The sequence below is a fragment of the Callionymus lyra genome, chromosome 11, assembly GCF_982586985.1.
Source record: "Callionymus lyra chromosome 11, fCalLyr1.hap1.1, whole genome shotgun sequence".
In the NCBI taxonomy this organism is placed as follows: Eukaryota; Metazoa; Chordata; class Actinopteri; order Syngnathiformes; family Callionymidae; genus Callionymus; species Callionymus lyra.
Window position 1 is genome coordinate 13,770,252 of NC_141828.1, and position 20,954 is coordinate 13,791,205.

General features: G+C 40.5%; 1 protein-coding gene across 3 annotated transcripts; it reads left to right on the forward strand.

Moving 5' to 3' along the window:
• Positions 1–262: 262 nt before the first annotated feature.
• Positions 263–20,936, forward strand: heatr5b (HEAT repeat containing 5B). 3 transcript variants are annotated; one of them, XM_087802746.1, is made up of 36 exons: positions 263–321; positions 957–1,137; positions 1,386–1,597; positions 2,265–2,373; positions 2,461–2,610; positions 2,670–2,841; positions 3,863–4,020; positions 4,108–4,402; positions 5,426–5,581; positions 5,640–5,890; positions 6,529–6,640; positions 7,041–7,193; positions 7,780–7,879; positions 7,974–8,083; positions 8,149–8,312; positions 8,384–8,559; positions 10,159–10,264; positions 10,337–10,527; positions 10,622–10,781; positions 10,855–11,044; positions 12,318–12,487; positions 12,572–12,728; positions 12,789–12,968; positions 13,057–13,311; positions 13,608–13,789; positions 13,867–13,935; positions 14,871–15,050; positions 15,110–15,344; positions 15,638–15,868; positions 15,958–16,085; positions 16,961–17,105; positions 17,182–17,454; positions 18,210–18,434; positions 18,509–18,660; positions 19,698–19,911; positions 20,307–20,936. In XM_087802746.1, exons 2-36 carry the CDS (start codon positions 1,012–1,014, stop codon positions 20,612–20,614), a joined length of 6,195 nt encoding a protein of 2,064 aa, XP_087658872.1. In that variant the 5' UTR covers positions 263–321; positions 957–1,011; the 3' UTR covers positions 20,615–20,936. The 3 variants fall into 3 exon arrangements, with proteins under 3 accessions (XP_087658872.1, XP_087658873.1, XP_087658874.1); XM_087802747.1 differs by having other exon boundaries at positions 12,572–12,719; XM_087802748.1 differs by having other exon boundaries at positions 4,108–4,357; positions 12,572–12,719.
• Positions 20,937–20,954: the final 18 nt, after the last annotated feature.

Consider the following 20,954-nt stretch of genomic DNA (forward strand, 5'->3'; position numbering starts at 1 on the left):
GGGAAATATAAATGTAAAATACTAGTTCTATAACAAATGTAACTGCATAATTGTCGCACACATACGCATTCAAATCTACTCCAATGAGGAATTTCGGAAACTCGAACCAACGACTGACTTGATTTTTATTATTATCTTTTTCATATTTTATTTGCTTTAGCTATATTATTTTTGCAACTCGTTAAAACATACCTCAAATTAAAAATGAAGCTAAAATTGACGACGTGCATTGACGCAACTGTCTACTTCCACACCGGACATTTGTTGATGTAACACCGCCGCCCCTCTTGTCGTCATTCATCACAGGTTGTCGAGAAACAGGTAAATAATCTCCCTTTTCAAAACGATACAAAACGGCTATTGTTTAGTATTGTTAATTGTATCCCTGAGTACATTTGAATGCGTGTGTTGAGATGGTACACCTGTGTTTTAAGTGCGGTTTGTAGCTTTTGCTAAATGCAAGATGCTAGCCGCGGCTGCTAACAGCTGGAGGCTGACGGCTGTCAACACAGAAGGTTACGACGTGTAAACATAATATAGCTAAACATTTCCTCCCCCGTCAGTTTATGACGCTGCTTTTCGTTTATAAAAAATACAAAAGGAATCTCGCAATTCACTACTGTCTACTACCAGTAACCATATGTCTCTGATAACATATGTTATGTCACATTATTACTTAAACAAATGTTGTATTCTATCTGTTGAGATGTTTTGTCCGTGATCGCCACACAATAAAGAAATGAATTTTTGTACACTCTGCTATTTTCTTTTTGGATTTTACAGCTGGTTTATTTGCCTCCCACTGAAAGAATTTTTCAAGTAAATAAAACGGCTACAGTAGTACATCTTAAAAACAAATAGAAGAAAAGTGATGATCTTAAACTTTTCCCTCATTCAATTATTTTATTTTTAGTATTTCTATCTGATTGTCAATGGATTTGCTTTTCTTATGACAGATAGGGGGGTCGTCTTTCGGTTCCCCCTCAGTTCTACAATTGCAAATACTTCACCATGGAGTTGGCTCACAGTCTGCTGCTCAACGAAGAAGCTCTAGCCCAGATCACTGAGGCAAAGAGGCCCGTCTTCGTTTTTGAATGGCTCCGCTTCCTGGATAAAGTCCTTGTAGCAGCAAATAAGGTTCATCTCCGAGTTTTATTTTTCAAAAGTCTTTATGCCTGGCAAAGTACGAGGCATGGTCTATTATTGTGCAAGATATTTTTTTTAATTGATGTGGTGTTTTGTTCTTAAATGTTGGCTGACTGTCAAGTTATTATAAGAAGTCTTTATTTTAATTTCGAAAGGCATAAAAGTCTTTAATTTTTAACTTGCCTTAAGGTGTAGGAACACAGTTTTACCTAGTAGTTAACTTTGTGTTTCATCCACAGGTGGATGTAAAAGAGAAGCAGAAAAAGCTGGTGGAGCAGCTTACAGGACTGATCAGCAGCGCTCCTGGTCCTCCAACCAGAAAATTGTTGGCGAAAAATCTAGCTACCCTCTACAGCATTGGGGACACCTTCACTGTCTTCCAGACGCTGGATAAATGCAATGAAATCATTAAAAACAAGGATGACACACCCGTGTACCTGCCAACAAAACTGTAAGTTGTTATTTGTTTTATAAACGGTATAATAACAAAAATAAAGTGTCAGAGTAGCAGCAATGCTGATTTACAGTGTGTTAAGATTTTTTTAACAACCGTAGACTTAACACTCTTGTATGTTCTGTCTTTGCAACTAGTTGTTCTTCCCTCTCTGGCATCAGCAGTTAATCCTTTGTTAATCTCCAGAAGGATGTTTTATGTTTTTCCGGTCTAATGCTGCACTTGCTGGACTAACAGCTTAAATGCTGGTTCAACATCAGTTTTGCTCAGACACTGATGTGGACTTTCAATCTCTTTTAAATTCTGCAGAATACTGTTGTTGTTTGTTTCAAAATTAATGAAAAATTGTCATGTTTACAAAGCACAAATTAAATCAATTTGAATTTAAGAATACAACACAAATGGAGCTTTAGGGCGCAATAGAATGCTGGTAATAAAAGATTCTGATATTTAGAGATTATTTAATTTTACAGCTGCAACACCAGGTGTTTTTAGGTGGGCAGTCACTTAATTGGAACTCTGCATTAAAGGAGCACATTTTTTAATTAAATGAAATAATCTTAGTCATATCTGCTTATATGAATCCTAAAATGTGAAGCTTAAACATTCAATACATTTTCTTTTATAAAACATATACCTGCATAAAATGATGGTCTATCTTCAGGGCTGCTGTGGCATGCGTTGGTGCTTTCTACGAGAAGATGGGGCGAATGCTTGGGAGCTCATTTCCAGACACCATAAACAATTTGTTGAAAGCGTTAAAGGGTGCAGAGGTAGGTTTTGTATAACAACGCTAACATTTGACACATGCAGGCAAAAATATACATGACTTCATCTTGTTCCTGCTGCTTTCCTTCTAGTCCCAAGGAAGAGGAGAGATTCTCATCAGCCTTCAGAAGGTGCTCTGTGGTCTGGGCGGCGCTGCGGCCTCATGTCATCGAGATATCTACAAGAACGCCCGATCTCTGCTCACCGACCGCTCCATGGCAGTGCGCTGTGCTGTAGCGAAGGTAATGAAGATGTAAAATAAAACCTCAAGCAAAAAACTAATCATAGGATTATTCGTCAGTGCCTACTGGAGCTGCAGAATGAAGCCGTGTTCATGTGGACCACCGAACTGGAGAACATGGCCACTTCCTGCTTTAAGGCCCTGGAGGGTTCTAACTATGGGGTCCGAGTGGCTGTGGCCAAACTCCTGGGGACGGTGATGGCCGCTGCGCTGATGCCTAAACAAGCAGCTGGTACGTCTATTACGTCTATTATCTACTACTAATTGTCTTTTCGCTTTGTGATTCATGAAAAAATCAACTAGTTTTACTGCTTGTCTAATTTACTTTACTAATAAATGTTTTTTTCCTTTGTTTTATTACAATATTTATACTGTAGAATTGTTTTACAAATGCAATATAAGAACTTTCTCTCCTTTTCACATTGGTTGGTTTTAATTATCATCATTATCATATGGCTTGTTTGACAGTTAACATGAAAAAAAGAGATCTTTACAACATGGTAAGAACTATAAAATATCATGCATAGGCGCCGCAGAATGGTTGCCATGGTGCTTGGGTCAGTTTTCTATTACTTAATTTGTGAATTATCTTATTTCATTCTTTTATTCTGTACTGCCAACACTACAATTAATATGTTGTGTTTACAACACTGGCAACAATTGTTTCTGATTCTGATTATAAAAGGCTCGGTCGGCTGCATGACTGACTAGACTTTTTATCAATGACAAAAACACATATAATACATATCAAAAATTCAAACAATATGGCGTCCTTTCTCAAATGTCTGTAGTAGAATGTAATAGAAGTAGAATGATCTGTCAAGAAGTGTCTGGAGGTAACGGATGTGGCGTAAATGGACAATTTCAAATAAAAATGTACCACAATGTGCTTGAACAATAGAACAATACTTACCCACATTTTATGATCAAATGAAACCAGGTGTAGCGTAAAAGAAAAGAGCGAGTAACCTCATCAATCTTACTAGTGTACATTTTTATTATTTTATTTTATTAAATATTATAATAGTTTTAATTATTTTAATAGTTAGTTATGTACTTTTTTTCCTTAGAATGATGGGCATGTTGGATATACATTTGATTCGTTCTGTGCACTTAAAAAAAACTTTTTTTATTAACCAAAAGTAAATTCATCAAATCAGCTGAATGCAAAATTGAAGCAGCCTGTGATTCACGTGAAAAGAGATGAAACTCCGACAGAACCTGGAATTTAAATGATTACTTTCATCTTCTAGTGATGAGGCAGAACGTAAAGAGGGCCACGCTAGAGGAAGTGTTCGAGTTAATGTCCACCGGCTTCCTCCGCGGCGGGTCAGGCTTCCTGAAGAGCGGCGGGGAAATGTTGAAAGGCGGAGCCTCTGTGAGCAGGGAGGTGCGGGTGGGCGTCACACAGGTAAGGAGGTCTCCTCGATTAAGACATGATCCTTTACTCCCCCCCCCACCCCCCGGCCCCCGACGTCTGACTCTGATCTTTCTCCAGGCTTACGTTGTATTCGTGACCACGCTTGGCGGTCAGTGGCTGGAGCGCAACTTTGGGACGTTCCTCTCACACGTCCTGGACCTGGTGTCTCACCCGCGGGCCACGCAGACGCATGTGGAGGCGGTCTACTCCCGCAGATGTGTCTCTTTCATGCTGCGGGCCACTCTGGGCGGCTTGCTCGGGGAGAAGGCTCAAATTGCCGCCGGCAAAGAAATCTGCCAAGCCATCAGCAAGCAGATGAGGGCTGTGGGTAAGGAGGATGGGGGGGAAATATCACGGTTCAGAGCATTACAGAGTAAGTAACCATCCATTATCATCTTGAATTCACTTTTGAATCCAGTCTGACACTTCTGTGCATGGTTTTTGAGCTGGTGTGCTTTGTGGTGGTTGCTGCTCAACTTCCGCTGCTTTCTGCATTAACTTCCTGATTTCTGGCCTTCCCTCTTTTCGTCATTAACGATATGTTTCACCGTATATGGAGATGAATCCAAATTGATATACCTGTTCTCACAAAACTGACTCACATTTACTAAAAATAATGTTTCTATAACTCCATTTCATTTGTTTGCTCTTCATCCCCTCACAATGATTTTTATGATCACTCAAAAAAAATCATCTTCACCTCATTACTAAGGATGATTCTTACTCTGATTTGCTTTGTCACCAATAACAAAGTGGAAATAATGTTGTTGAGCAATGTTTTTGGTTGTTCATAGTCAAGTGAACCAATACGGTGCAGAATCACTCAAAAGTTGTGGCTCGTAATAATTAAAGCAAACTTTTTTTTTGTCATATGCTGTATTCAGCTTGAATAAGGATATGTATGGAAGTCAGTTTATGTGTCTAAATTATATATATATATAAGTTAATATATGTTAAGCACTTTCTCTCAGAAATTATGTATAACCATTTGTGTTTTGAAAGTTTAAAAATCAAGAGAACTATAGTTTTTTTATATGTTTAATAATCCCAAGCATTTCTGTCACCAATAATAAGTATTAATAAATAAAACATTGTGTCTTAAATGTTATTAAAAGACAATTGATCAGCCTGACTTTCTAAACTGCTGCTTATTGAGAGATCTGAGGATTTAAAAAAAAAAAATTAAGAAGCTTTTAATTGTGTCTGACTGCTATAGAACTTCCTCAGGCCTCCCGATATGTAGCTTCTATGAACTCTCGTTTACCAATCACTTCTTGTGTGAACATTTAAACAATGTTTCTCAAGCGCATTTCAAAATGGGAGGATTTTTTTTCCCGCTCTAGAAATCTGACGCAGGTGTATTTAAAAAAAGGTACTTTTATGTGGTATTTTTCAGAGGCAGTTGTCAACGACATCAGTGGAGAGAACAAGGCGGGGGCAGCCGACGTGTCCGCCAGTCAACACGTCATGGTTTGTGCCCTTAAAGAGCTCGGCAGCCTGGTCCAGAGCTTGAGCGCCACAGCCTCGCCGCTTATCCAGGAGCCGTCCATTGGTGAGTTCTCAGCATTGTAATGCCGAGGTGCGTTCCACTAAGATTTTTTTTCCATTAGGACTTTTGGAGACGGTGACTTCGGTGCTGCTGCATCCCAGCATGGCAGCCCGTCTGGCTGCCGCCTGGTGTCTGCGCTGTGTAGCGGTGGCGCTGCCTTATCAGTTGACCCCTCTGCTGGACCGCTGTGCCGAGAGAATCAACAACCTGAAGACATCCCCCGAAGCCGTCAGCGGTTACAGCTTTGCCATGGCCGCTCTTCTCGGAGGCGTTCATCAGTGTCCGCTTGGTATACCTCATTCTAAGGGAAAGGTAGGTTGGGACACAGATGACAATGAACGTGACGATCTATTGATCAAGGGAAATATTATTTCCACCATCTCCTTATACTGTGTTTAATCTTCATTTTTCTCCAGCGTACATAGCATATTTAACCTTAATGTGAGCTTTTGAATGATGAATAACGGTTGGATAAAAAAAAAAAGTAGGAAATATAACCAGATTTTTTAAGCATTATTAAAACTTTACATAAATAAAAACATGAAACAACTTTTAATGACTTTACATATGAACAATAACAAACTTTCTCTAAAGTTTTAACTGGTGAGGGGTTTATGAGGCCTCACAAAACAGCTGATGAGTTATCATGAAACAATTTCATCATTTTGAAATACCACTTAGTTTGAAAATAATGCCAGGTTTAATTGACTAAACATTTTAAAGCAGAGAGTCACATTAACCATTTAAAAAATGCATAAACTGTTTCATGAGGCCTTGTCAACCCACTATTTTGTTCTTAAATACATGTCAAATCCCCTTTTTTTTGGAGCTATTTATAGCAACTTTCTTCCCCATCAATTTCAACTTTATAATGGTCGTTGAGCTCAGTCTTTATGACTGAAACATATCAAATGTAATTTCTGAAATGGCTACATTTCATATCCTTGTAGTCGGTGGTTAGTATAGCTGAAGACCTCCTGAGGACGGCTGCACAGAACAGTCGCCTGTCTCTGCAGCGAACACAGGCCGGATGGTTGCTTCTGGGAGCCCTGATGACACTCGGTAAGTCCTCTCAGATCAGAGCTTGGTACTGTATTATTGTGGCCCTGGTGAGATCAAGAGCATGTAGAATTTATTTTGTTTTATAGTACTTTTGTCCTTAGTTTATTTGTGTAAGTACTTTATATTTAAGGTAATATTGAAAAAGTATATTTAGAAAAAAGTGATTCGGATTAAAAAATAAAAGGATTCATATGAAATACCTTAAATTTGCATTTTAAGCATATTTAGCTTGATTTTATTAGATTTCTTTTGTAACTTAATATAATGTTTTAGTTTAACCATTATATTTAGACTTTATCCTTGTTTTTCTTTTTATTAATGGTCCCCAACAACATTCACTGTACAAAATGTGGCCCCTGAAAAAAATCAGCAACCAACTGACTCCCGCTTTCTTTTTTAGGTCCCTCCTTAGTACGTTACCACCTCCCGAAGATGCTGCTGCTCTGGAGAAACGTCTTCCCTCGTTCCCAGAAGGAGCTGGAGGCAGAAAAGGCCAGAGGAGACTCCTTCACCTGGCAGGTCACATTGGAGGGCCGAGCCGGAGCACTTTGCGGTACTGAAACTATCATTTTACACAGATGTGGGGATGAACAAATAAATTGTTACTGTACGACACGGGTGTCAAACTCAGGCCCCACGAGCCAAATCCAGCCTGCCAAGACTTTTTTAAGTGGCACGCCAGTTTATTTTAAAATAAAAGTAGATTAATCTTCATGTTCTTATCAGTGTTTAAGATATGATAAGGAACAAAGATAATTAATGTCCACAATTCTACATAGACTTTCAATAAGAGTAGAAATGAGTTTAACGGAAAGGAATTTCATGAGTGTTTGGTAGAGTAGAACAAGTGCAAAGATATTTAAGATAATTTAAGCTTCCGAAAATGAAAAAGCCATAGCATAGACGGTACATACATTTTCTTTAATCCTATTAAGAATTTTAGACGCTAGTGTGATTGCGTTTGACGCCCCTGCTGTACGAGAATATGGGCTTAAGTTTGTTAAATATAATATATATTTTATGTATTAGTTAATAGTTGGTTTTGTTAGTTAATTTTAATTTGACTTAAATACAATAAACAATACTAAGTCCAGCTCTTCTTTAAAAGAATGTATAATCATTGAGCCTTTTTTTTCCAGCAATGCGCAGCTTTGTGGCTCACTGTCCAGAGCTGCTGACGGAGGACGTCATTCGCAGACTCATGACACCGATCGATTGTGCCATGACAATGATGTCTCAGTAAGTATGACCGTTTACAATTGATATAAGTGTATATATAGCATTACATTTATGCGTCTCACAGCAAGTAATATGTCATTTTTGTGGATCCAAGTGTCCCAGCGATCACTAAAGTTCACGGAGCTCACCTGAAAGCGAGCGCAGCCATGGTGAGGCTCAGGTTGTACGATATTCTGGCCTTACTCCCTCCAAAGACCTATGAAGGTAGACATTACTTTAAGTGACGAGAGAGAGAATGAGTCTAAAACTGATCATCTTTGCGTGTATAGGCAGCTTCAACGCCCTCCTCAGGGAGCTGGTGGCAGAGTTCACTTTGACCGAAAACTCTGCCAACACAACCACTTCTCTGCTACGCTCTCTCTGTCACTATGACGACAGTGTGCTCATGGGCTCATGGCTGCAGGAAACCGACCACAAGTCCATCGAGGATCAGGTAATGTTACCTAAATGACCCCAAAAAATACGAAGAAAGACAGAGAGAGATATCTTTTCTTCTCTCTTCAGCTGCAGCCCAACAGTGCTTCTGGCAGTGGCGCCCTGGAACATGACCCATCCTCCATATACCTGCGTGTGCCTGTAGGGGAAGCCATCCCAGGTCCTCTCCCACTGGGCGTGTCGGTGATCGATGCTTCCGTGGCTCTCTTCGGTGTCGTGTTCCCTCACGTGTCTTTCAAGCACAGGTTTGGATCCACTCTAGTTGAGTTTATGATGCTTTTATTCATGCACTGAACAGCTCATAACACCCGCATTGTATTTAAAAAATATCGCTGAGGTACGAATCCTTTAAAAGGTTCTTGGATCCGGATGGTAGTCCACAACACCACCAAATGTTGTCCATCTGCTCCTTGTCCTTTAATCATCAGTTCCAATTTCAACTCAATTATAATCTTAACAAACACCATCCCAACTATACAGCAAAAGAGCATCGAAAGAAAGTTCAACTTCTACTGTGCTGATCACCCCACTACATCAAATCAGGAGTAAAACAGCCAATCGTATCTGGACCCAACACCATAGTACCGACAGGCCGTTTTATATTCCACATTAATGTAATATATTTACCTCCGTTTCATCATCAAGGTTCCTTCATGTTTCGAAAACATATTTTAATGAAATTATTTCAGGAAACGTTGACCCGAAACGGATGATTTAAAAAAAACAAAAAAAAAAAACAATCTGTATTACTGTACGGTTCCAAGAATAATAGGAAGTTTCTTTACTCACTGTGGTGCTGGACAAGCTCCCAGTCATGCTGTTGGCTGGCATGTCTTGTGCTAGTAAGCTCTGTAACACTGTTGTCCTATTAAACAGTTTGCTATTTCAAATGGCTCAAAGGTTTCAAATAGTATAAAGGAAGTAAAAGTAAGACAATAAAATGAGCTTACTTCAGTTGACTTGGCGGATGTCGAATTTTGTGCTTAATACAAAACACGTTATTTTACGGGGTTTTCATTGTTTAAATGAACATTTAGTCGAATGTCCAAACATCGAGGTGACATCCCTCCCTACAACCCTCTCAGTAACGATGACCTGAACAGCTCCCATAATGCTTTGCCGCCCCCGGCCAACCTCCGGCAGCAGATCACAGATGACATAGCAACATAGACTTATATTTTAAATACAGTATTGTAGTGAACAATCAGCCGTCAATAGATGGGAGCACTGTGTAGAAATGCATCATGGGAGTTTTGTTGGCACCAAAAATAACGAGGTGTTTAATTGTATCTCTTGTTCAAATAAATGAAACCAAGGAGCTTTGCTGTTCCTGAATGCTGCTTGTAACAATATGATAAAATATTCAGGATTCTGTTCCATGAAAGAAACGGCGAGATCCCAGAAGATAAAACATGATGTTGTAAGGGACCATTGTATTTGTTTTTTTTATCTCCCTCAACTGTTACACATTAGTAATTGCATTGAGCCTCCAGCCCGTGCTACCATATGTAAGTAAGTAAGTAAGTAATTTATATTTATAGATCGCTTTTCCAGACCAGGGTCACAAAGCGCTTAAACAGTCGAAACAACACTCAACACTAAAATATATACTTAAAAGGTCAAAATAACACACTGAATAACATAGGAGTTCCAGGTGCATTTGTTAGAATGATTGAAATGGACAAAACCATCTCCACTGTTGTAAAGCAGTTTGTTGATCACAGAATGTCTAGGCAGAGATGATCATGAGTGTTTGTAATGTAATGAATCATTATTGCGTAATGCTTCTTTAAATAAAAAAAAAAATGTCATCATCCACTTCAGGTAGTGTCTTAATGTTGCAGGCTTCAGATGCTGGACCACTTTGCAGAGTGTATAAAACAGGCCAAAGGCGTCCGACAGCAGGCGGTGCAACTGAACATCTTCACTGCTGTCCTCAGTGCCCTCAAGGTTCAATCTTGTCAATGTCATGTTTTTTTTAAATGTATTCCTGAGTTGACACCCACTTGTGTTTAAATGCAGGGCCTGGCAGAGAACAAGAGCACTCTGGGCCCAGAGGAGGTTCGAAAGTCTGCCCTTGCTCTGGTGATGGGAGCCTTGGATAACCCCAACCCCATCCTGCGTTGTGCCGCCGGCGAGGCTCTCGGGAGGATGGCTCAGGTGGTGGGAGAGGCTACATTCATCGCCAGGATGGCTCAGACCAGTTTCGACAAGTAGGCAGACTCTGTTGTTCTCATCTGACTGATCGACCGTCCCCCGTCCGACCTTGACTGTAATTGTGTGATCCGTATCTTCTTATCTTGCCAGGCTGAAGTCAGCCAGAGATGTCGTGTCGCGGACGGGACATTCTCTGGCTCTCGGCTGTCTGCATCGATACGTCGGCGGAATCGGCTCCGGCCAGCACTTAAAGACCAGTGTCAGTATCTTATTGGCCCTAGCCCAGGATGGATCCTCTCATGAGGTCCAGGTAAGGGCATCGGTGTTTAAAAAAAAAAAGTTTTGCCGATTTCACTTTTTTAATTCACTTTTTTTGGTCTCAGACTTGGGCTCTTCACTCTTTGGCTCTCATCGTGGACTCCAGCGGCCCCATGTACAGGGGTTATGTGGAACCCACCCTCTCCCTGGTTCTGACTCTTCTGCTGACGGTGCCACCCTCGCACATTGAGGTGCATCAGTGTTTAGGTCGCTGCCTTGGAGCCCTCATCACCACTGTGGGACCAGAACTACAGGGTATCTTTATTTATTTATCCTTATATTACGAACAGTTACTAATTACTTTTAAAAAAATGAACCCGCTTTTCATTACTGCAATTTAAACGGTAAGAGTAAGTAAGATATGCCTTTATTCTTACCATACTGGGGAAAGTTCGGGTTGTTACAGCAGCTCACAAAACAATGATTAATCATACAAAAGCATATTAAGTCATACAGTATATGTATTTAAAAAAATAATAGAAACATTAATAAATAAATAAAAAATTATACAATAAATGCTTAAATTCATTTTAAGTAAATCATTAACAATAAACATTGTTTGTGGTGGGAGGGAGTTACAAAGCTTATTAAAAACATAATATTTTTAGTTTCATCTCTCCTTTATACATTCTCTCTCCAGGCTCGTTATTTTTTTTTCACGTGTATAACTCACTAATTGGTATATACACTTAATGTTATAGGTAGTTTACTATTGATTTTATTTTACGCCAAAGTACGTCTCACTGGCTGGTCTCTGATAATTTCTTTCAAACCTCCTCTCAAAACGTTTTTTTCTATTATTATGCAATATTCAATTTTGATCTGAAATACACTATCCTTCTTTATTTTATTTGTTTCGACCTTACCTTTTTTCTGAATTTATTTCTCACTATATTGGCCCCTGCAATTTGCAAATGTCCTTTCTTTCCCTCTTACAAAAAGGCCAAGTAACTAGTTACTTTTTTTCCCCCCTGTATATATTAATTGATTCTAATTTATACAATTATAAATGAAAGAAAATGGTGAGAAAATATGACATCCCAAATGTGTTCCCCTTTTCCACCACCCCCCATTATAGTTATAACCTACTCGGTTTAAATATAATAAAACAAAATAATAACAAAACAAAAAAGTAAATGTGATCTTAATGAACTTCATAAAGGGCTTGATTATGTTAACTCTTTCACCTATTGACCAGTTGTTGGACTTTTCCAGTTCAAATGCAATGACCGTATTGTAAAATTCCCAGTTTTGGATCCATGGGAAGAATTTTTTGGTCATTTTTTAAATGAACTCCAGTATTCCTTCTTTTTACACTCCCAAATTCCATTGAACAAGGTGCTGCTTAGTGCTAATGTCAATATGGCCAGCAGGTGGAGGCATAAGCGTTTCTCTGTATCGTCGTCTCTGCAAATTGATTGATATTGTTTTTACTCATTAGATTCTTGTCTCGTGTTTTTTTTTTTATCTGATCATCTGTGTATACGATGTGGTTGACCAAATATGTCTGATGCACACAAACTTCTAGGCAACGGTGCCACCATCTCCACCATCCGCTCCTCCTGCCTGGTGGGTTGCGCCATAATGCAAGATCACTCCGACTCCCTGGTCCAGGCCGCTGCCATCTCCTGTCTGCAACAGCTCCACATGTTCGCTCCTCGCCACGTCAACCTGTCGAGCCTCGTGCCCTGTCTATGTGTAAGAGGAGCCATCAGATTTAACGTTTGAAGAACGTCTTCAAAGACGAAGGTGGAAATAATCGTCTTTTCAAAACCACATTAGGTGCATCTTTGCAGCTCTCACCTTTTGTTACGTCGCGCTGCTGTCGCCTGCCTGAGACAACTTGCTCAACGGGAGGCGGCGGAGGTCTGCGAGTACGCCATGAGTTTGGCAAAGAAGGCAGGAGATGGAAAGGACCACAGCATCATTAGTAAGTCCTGTATGTACACCTCACTCATGTATTAAGTCAGATAGTAGCTCAACTGTTGCTTCGTCTCAGATCTGAACATCACAGAGACTGGACTGGAGGGGGCGCTGTTCGGGATGTTGGATAGGGAGACGGACAGGAAGCTCTGTTCTGATATTCACGACACACTGGGACACATGCTGTCGTCTCTGGCGGTTGATAAGCTTTCCCATTGGCTCAAACTCTGTAAGGATGTCCTGGCGGCTACCAAAGGTAAATATACAGACAACAACAAGTTTTAGAGAATGTTCTTTCTGCTTCCTTGTGCCTTAAAAAACATTTATCATTATCCCATTTACAGATGTAGCAGCCCCCGTCACATTCGAAGTGGAGAAGGACGAGGAGGACTCCGAGAAGAAAGACGAGATGGACGACGACTCCATGTTTACGGGTCTGGGCGAGGACGACAAGTCCAAGCCCTCCGTGGCTCCACGCTGGGTGACACGGGTGTTTGCGGCCGACTGTTTGTGCCGCATCATCCTCCTCTGTGAGAACGTGGACAAAGCACACTTCGATCTGGCTACTGCTCGTTCCGCGAAAGCCAAGAACCCAAAAGGTAGAACTCAAGACATCCAACATCTTTTACCTCAGTTTGTTATTAAAATGGAAGATTTGGCCTTTTTGTAAAGAGCCCGAATCAAAAACAAATGAACGCAGTTGTTGATTTTAATGTTGTTGGAATGATTCTAGTTCAAATACAAATGGAGACTGATTTGTCTGTGCTGTGTTGTGGGCAAATAGTTGCAGAAAAGATTACACAATACTTTCATGTTCAAGGATTGTTAAAGCTAATATTGCTCATCTCTCTCAGATTTGTGAATTGAACTATATCCACTCTTTTCTATATTCAAGGGGATCTGCTGGTGCTCCACCTGTCCGACTTGATTCGCATGGCTTTCATGGCCGCGACGGACCACAGCAACCAGCTCAGGATGGCTGGTCTGCAGGCTCTGGAGGTCATCATCAAGAAGTTCGCCGCTGTCCCAGAGCCGGAGTTTCCTGGACACGTCATCTTGGAGCAATATCAAGCCAATGTACAAATCGGGTTAAACATGAGGGACAAATACGATCTCGAGGGATCTAACTTTAATATATTTATATTTGCATTTAGGTTGGAGCCGCCCTCAGGCCAGCTTTTTCACCTGATACACCATCTGACATAACAGCCAAAGCTTGCCAGGTAAGAATCTGCGTTTTTACTGACGTTAAACTTAAACGACCCGTGGTTAACTTCCTACTCTGGGTTGTTTTGAAAATGACGTGAAGACTTGGCCACTTTCCAGATTCTTTATTGCAGTATTGTCCCTAATGTCCAAGAATAGGGGGCAACAGTTGGCCCTCCAAGTAATTGTATAGGGCCCATACAGACTTTAAATTTGTGGCTGTAAAATTAAAGTAAATAAGTAAGTAAGTCATTTTTATTTGTATAGCGCTTTTCCAGACCAGGGTCACAAAGCGCTTAAACAATCAAAACAATATTCAATAAAGTATATATTTTAAAGATCAAGATAAAACACAACTCGAGTTCCAGAAAATCAAGGAAAAGCCTGAACAAATAGAAACATCTTAAGATGTTTCTTAAAGGAGTCAGTAGATCCATCAAGCGCAAAGAGAGAGGAAGATCATTCCAAAGCTTAGGAGCATCAGCCTGGAAGGATTTCTCTCCTCTGGTCCTGAATCGTGTGCGAGGAACCATCAGTAGATTCTGGTCCACGGACCTCAGAGCCCGAGCTGGGGTGTAAGGCTGGATCAGATCAGTGGTGTAAGGAGGAGCCTGACCATGAATAGATCTGAAAGTAAGAACCAGAATTTTAAAGTTGATCCTGAAAGAAACTGGAAGCCAGTGAAGAGTTTTAAGGATCGGAGAAATGTGAGTTCTTCTACTTGAGCGGGTTAGAATTCTCGCTGCAGAGTTCTGAATCAACTGCAGGCAAGACAGCTCCTTCTTGTTAAGACATGAAAACAAACTGTTACAATAGTCCAGACGAGAAGAAACCAACGCATGGATTACAAAAAATAAACGTGTAGTTTAATTCACTGTCATGAATAATGTGATCCTAACTCAATTAACGGTCTACAGCACAGAACGTATCACTGATCATTTTTATCTCGCAGGTGTGCAGTACCTGGATCGGCAGCGGTGTGGTCAGTGACCTCAATGACCTGCGACGCGTCCATAACCTGCTGGTCTCCTCACTGGACAAGGTGCAGGCTGGGAAAGGCTCCTCCAGTCAGTTGTACAGCGAGAGCGCCACAACCATGGAGAAACTGGCAGTACTGAAGGCGTGGGCTGAGGTAAGAATATTAACTTACCGGCTCTTTTCCCTTCGCTCACACGATGACCTCTTTTGCAGGTTTACGTGGTGGCGATGAAGGTCAAGAAAGAGGCTGAATCCAAGCCCGCCAAGGCGGTCCGAAGTGGAGAGGAGGACGATGAGGATCTGGGTGCCGATGTTCTTCCTCCGGACAGTCTCATCACTTTGGTGCAGCCAGAGTTGCCTTCCCTGAGTCAGCTGTGGCTGGCTATGCTAAGAGATTACGCTCTGTTGACATTACCGGCAGAGTTTTCCAGTCAGCTGCCCCCTGATGGTACGACATTGTGATTCTCTCCCTCCTAAAAAGAAATTGTAGAGTTCGATATACTGTATAGTATATGGACTTTAACGTTGCAGCAATTCTGCTTGTTTCCATGTATATTGAGTCATTAATAATGCATGTAAAAAGAGCATTAATTCTAAATGTAGCGTCTCTGGAGTAGCAAACATGCACTTATAAATCTGTCCTGTAGTTGACGACTAAAATGGAGTCAATTTCTGTAGCTTAAATTTGGCGATAACTGCTGTCTTGGATTGAAATCACAGATGTTTCTTTAATGTTTGTAGGTGGAGCCTTTTATACCCCAGAGACCATAGACACAGCAAGGCTTCATTATCGCAGCTCCTGGGCTCCAGTCTTGCACGCTGTGGCTTTGTGGCTGAACAGCACAGGGTTTGGTGAGGAGAAAGAAACTGCGTCTTCAGCTCTATCCAAGAGTCCTGTGCTGCCTGCAGGCGCCTCCTTGTCCAATAAGAACTGTGAGGAGTCTCTTAAAGACAGGATGCATCTCATGCTGGGTTAGTTTATCACTACGTCAGACAGTGACCGAACCTAGAGAAGATTCACGCACCATGTCATAAGTGCATTTTTGTGTTCTGTCTCTCAGGCGTCAGCATAGAGTTCCTTTGCTTCCCTCGGCCAGAGGAACCTATGGAACATGTGATGTCCTGCCTGCAGGGTTTGTGCACTTTGCTTAAAACTCCATCTGCTAAGAGCCACATAGCAGAGGACCAGGTAAGAGTCAACGTGGAGACAAATCATTTGGTGCTTTTCATATTGGAATTTAAAATCAAGTTTCAAATATATTTCTAGTTAGGTTAAACTGTTATTGATTATCATCATATTAAGATGTTAATCTTTTGAAAGAAGAGTTGAGATTCTTCTGGGAAACAAACTGAAACCAATTGCTGTACTGAACATATACTAGTTATACACACCCTTGTTACAGGGTTACAAGTCTTTTAGGCCTTTAAATCATGAATCTAAAAAAGCATTGGCATGAAAATGTCTTAAATCGAATTTTCAAAAGCATTAAAACTGTGAACATGTGATAAGTAAGATTATCAGTTAATGTTTTATCTCAAAAATATTTGGTAACATTTCTTTACATTTAAAACCTATAATTTAAAGATGTACGGGCGATCACAATGGTCAACAATGGCAGCCAGTTCTCTCTCACCTAATGCACGTCACAGTTCTACCTCAATGCTGTTAATGTAGCCACTTTGGAAAGGGCAAGGTTTGCTTGGCATGGCAAAGTATACATTCAATACAAATTGCTTGTGCAACACACATTTTTTCTTCATGGCTAAACCCAATACCAGGAAATGTGTGTTAGGATTTTTTTATTTGGAAAATCAAAATGATGTTTTTTAGTTAAAAACAATTCAGTGGACTTAAAGTCATGTTAATTATGTTAAAATAGAAATGTGGGTATAATTGTCCCTAAAACTATTTAGTTATTGTGTATTTTTTTAAGTGTTTTGGTAAACTGTCAAGTGGGTTCTAAATATAATTTCAAATGTTATTAAAAAGGTATTTAAGTTTAACTTGCCCTAAGCTGTAGGAACTCTAAGACTTGTTTAATGTGGGTGCCTTTTGTTTTTCAGCTGTTAGCAGTGGAGCTCTTGAATGTACTTCACCGACTGCTCTTGACACGGGACAGTCCCGCCATCCAGCTCCAGGTGACCGCAGTCGTACAGGAGACCATCCGAGCCGCGCAAGACCAGCTCAAGCGACAGAAAGTCAACATGGGTAAAATGCTCTTTCTCTTTGTTAAAAACGACGTGTACTTAGTCCTGAATTATTGTACTTTATTTGTATTTACTAGCTAAACAAGAGGACGGCGACAAAGACACCCAAATGGTCCTCGGAGAAGGAGGAGAAGCGGGAGACCTTGTCCCCGGAAAGTCACTGGTGTTTGCAGCTATGGAGCTACTTGTTTTCATCCTGGTTCGTCATCTACCGCAGCTGAACACGCGCGTGAAAGAATCCCCGAACCACGCGCCAACGAGGACGCATCGACTACCGGAGGAGAGTTTGCAGTTGGTGGCAAATGCCGTCTCCATCCTTGCCGAGCTGCCCTCGCTCTGCTCGCCAGCTGGTGAGGACAATCAAATTACAACTCTCACTGTAGATGCTTGTGAACAAAGCATTTATTTTGGAACGTTGTTGAGATGGTCCTAAAATTAACTTTAAGTGGTGTTAAAAATATAATATATATATACTTTTAACAAGCCTCAACCTGAATAACTCTGTCCTTACGAGAGTTAAAACCAAGGATGAAGGAAATGAATTTGTTCAAAGAATAAAAATAACATTTTGTCATCAACCTCATTCTCCAATATTGTGCGACCACAAGTGCGAAAACATTATTGCACCTTGTGTGATCGAGTTTGAAGCCTGTTGTAATTAATAAGGTGGGCCTTCTTGAGATCTTGGCTCCTGCAAGTGTTTGAATGATGTAATCTGACTATAAGAACTAGTGTCTTTGTCTTTGGGCAGGAATTTAAATGTATAGAGTGTGGTTGGAAGTAGAAATCCCGTTTTTTAATTTAGTTTAAAAGAACATAAACATTTAATCTTCAAGGATTTTAATGTGTGATATATGTTAAGTTCTTATTATATTTAGGACTTCTAAGACATGAGGGAATTTTTATTGTTCTTGCTAAAAATGATATTTACATGTATCATTGAAACAGACATTATGTTAATTGCAGTACAGTTTTGATCCTTTTTTAATCAATTTTAATAGCCTATTTTAAAGGAACCATGTTTGAATCATCAAGAAAAACAAATGTCGATCGATTTCTCGATGCCCTGTTGACATGTGACATGCGTGTTTTCGATTGTGTGCAGGAAGCATGACCATCCTTCCTACCGTGCTTTTCTTAATAACTGGAGTACTGAAAGAAACCGCCGTCAAGACCGCTGACAACTCTGTGCCCGCAACTGTATCGGCCGCTCTGCAAGCCATCAAGACCATCATCACGTCGCCGCTGGCCCGAGTGGACGGCCTGCAGACGGAGTGGACCAGCCTCGTGAGGAGCAGCCTGGCCTCTGTGCTGGAGTACTCGCTGCCAGGTGTTTATTCAGTTGTCAAAGCAACAAGCAGTGAGCGCTGTATTCACATGTTCATTTGTGTCGTGTTGTAAAAGATGAATCCAGGCCTGATTTGGACGACATCAGCATGTTGACGGCGGTCACGCTCTTCCTGCTGTCTGCCAGCAACGAACTTCTCAGAGTGACCGTCCTGCAGAAAGGCTGCATGGATCGCTTCCGCCACGCTCTCAACTCTCCCGATCCCTCGGTTAGTAGCGTAGGACATTTGTTTTTGCATTTAATATCCACAATTTGCATTTTGTCTTAACATATATAGCACAAATGTTGTGATGATGCAGTGACCTAAAAGTCAGTATTAAGTATGTTTAAATTGTTACACCGATAACCTTGTTTGATTGAGCTTTACACGCCTTGATGTAGAGAATCAGCGATATCTGTGGTTCTCTGGACACATATTTACTTTTGGATTATTTATGAATCTGTTTTAATCGCTCCTCTATTATTTGATATCTATCATTAATCAAGTTATTGCTGCGGGCGTTTGTTATAAATAAGAAAGTGTTTGTTCTGACAGCAGGTCTAAATTATATGGCTTTATTTACCATGCATAGAGAGGTGGATGAATAGAGATGTACAGGAGTGTGTGTGCATGTATATAAATACAGGTATGGGTGTATAAACACAGGGAGACTGTGTGTATTCTGAATTTAAACTGATAACGTTAATGTTGACGTAACAGACATGGATCTAAACAATTTAGAAAGTTGTCATAATTGTACATAATTATTTTAGAAGAATGGTGGACAAGTTATTCTTCTTCTCACTCCTCTTTAAATATTGTTCCTTTCACTTATAGAGAAGGTTTTTTTTTCCTATATTTCTATTTTAATATATTTGTTTCCATATTCTAAATTAACATTTCAATCTATTAATGAATCGATTTATGTCAGATTTCGACATTATCACTCACAAGATTGGATTATTCATTCAAGCGTGATGTTGAAACTAGTTTCCTCTTTTTCCATGTTCTTCTTCATCACATGTTAGTTCAAATACCAGTGACTCCTGTACTAGTCCATTTCTGGCCTGATATATAACCATCAATTTCATAACTACTCTTCTCAAATGAGTGAGTTAATGCTGCACAGTGTGACCTGGACCACATAAATGTATGATGTATGTATGTATGACATATGCCATGATCATCTAAATAAAAGTTGTTCATATGACCAGGCAACAAACATGCTGATGATGACTCTTGATTTTAACTTTTGTTTCCCAAAGGTTCAAGCTCGCTGCTATCAACTGCTACTGTCAGTGTTTCAGCACTCCAGTCGAGCTCTGGCCACCCCGTACATCCACACTCTCGCTCCTCTCATGGTGGAAAAGCTGAAGGCGGTGGAGCGCCGGCGGCCGACGACGGCTGCTGAGCTGCAGGCGGTGCAGGAGGGCATCCGGGTCCTGGAAAATCTGGTCAGCATGGGCGAGGAGCAGAGCCGTAAGTGTTCCTTTCGCCTAATGGACTTCTGAAGCAGCATCTTTTTCCCTTGAAAGAGTTTAACTCCATTATTGTGGCGCTATTGAATTATTTAGCTGAGCACTGCCTTCTGTCGGGGATCAGATCCTGAGAGCATTAACTACTAAATTTAGAATTGTTTTACCAGTTCAGTGTTACATTCACAAGTGCTCATGTTTTCCTTTATTCATTTATTAAAAAGCTGTAATTTTCACCGTTTCATTCCTTCATCTTGAATACTCTTTAAGCTACTTTGATTTTAAACACTATTTCCTGTTGATAATCTGATTAATCATGGTTTCAGATTGAGATGTGTTGAGTCTGAAGTTTCACTTTCAGAATGTCAGTCTTCAAAATAAGTGTTTATGTTTCAACAGGGGTTCCCTTATTGGCTCTTCTCGTTCCAACGCTCATCTCTTACCTGCTGGATGAAAAGAGCATTTTGTCGGCACCCCAGACCTCCAAAAGCCTGCACGATTTCGCCCTCCAGGACCTGATGCGGATCGGCCCACTCTACCCCGCTGCCTTCAAAACCGTGATCAGCGCCGCGCCCGAGTTGAAAACGCGCCTGGAATCAGCTGTCCGTGCGAATCAGGCCAGCAGCAGAGCCAAGGCCGCGGCCAGGCTAGCTCAGCCCGCCGTGCAGGCCGGACCCACCATCAAACTCAAAACTAATTTCTTCTGAAGGACCTCACTTTTTTTTTGTTTTTCCTTTATCTTAAACTTGTTTACATCCTTGTCAAATATATTTATCCATTAACCAATTCAGAGCGAATAATGATGTTGAACGTTCAAATTAAACATGCCCATATATTTATTTTTCTTCTTTTAGGTCTATTTTAAATGCACTCAAATTTTGTTTTATCTTTTTTTCTTTTTGTCATGATTCAACAGGAACATTCCAGATTCTCGTAAATAAAATTGATTCATGTTTTTTCGCTCGTCATTTTGAATCTCGCTCTGTTATTTTTCTTAAAGCGTTCTCTATTAAAGTTTTACTGACTGCATTGGGTTGTTTTTCCTCA

What these genes read in the sequence shown, in the direction of transcription:
- heatr5b (XM_087802746.1), top strand. Translation starts at nt 1,012, where the DNA reads ATGGAGTTGGCTCACAGTCTGCTGCTCAACGAAGAAGCTCTAGCCCAG. An exon ending in CAGGATGCATCTCATGCTGG is followed by an intron (nt 15,869 to 15,957) that starts GTTAGTTTATCA and finishes TCTGTCTCTCAG; the next exon opens with GCGTCAGCATAGAGTTCCTT. An exon ending in GCGACAGAAAGTCAACATGG is followed by an intron (nt 17,106 to 17,181) that starts GTAAAATGCTCT and finishes TGTATTTACTAG; the next exon opens with CTAAACAAGAGGACGGCGAC.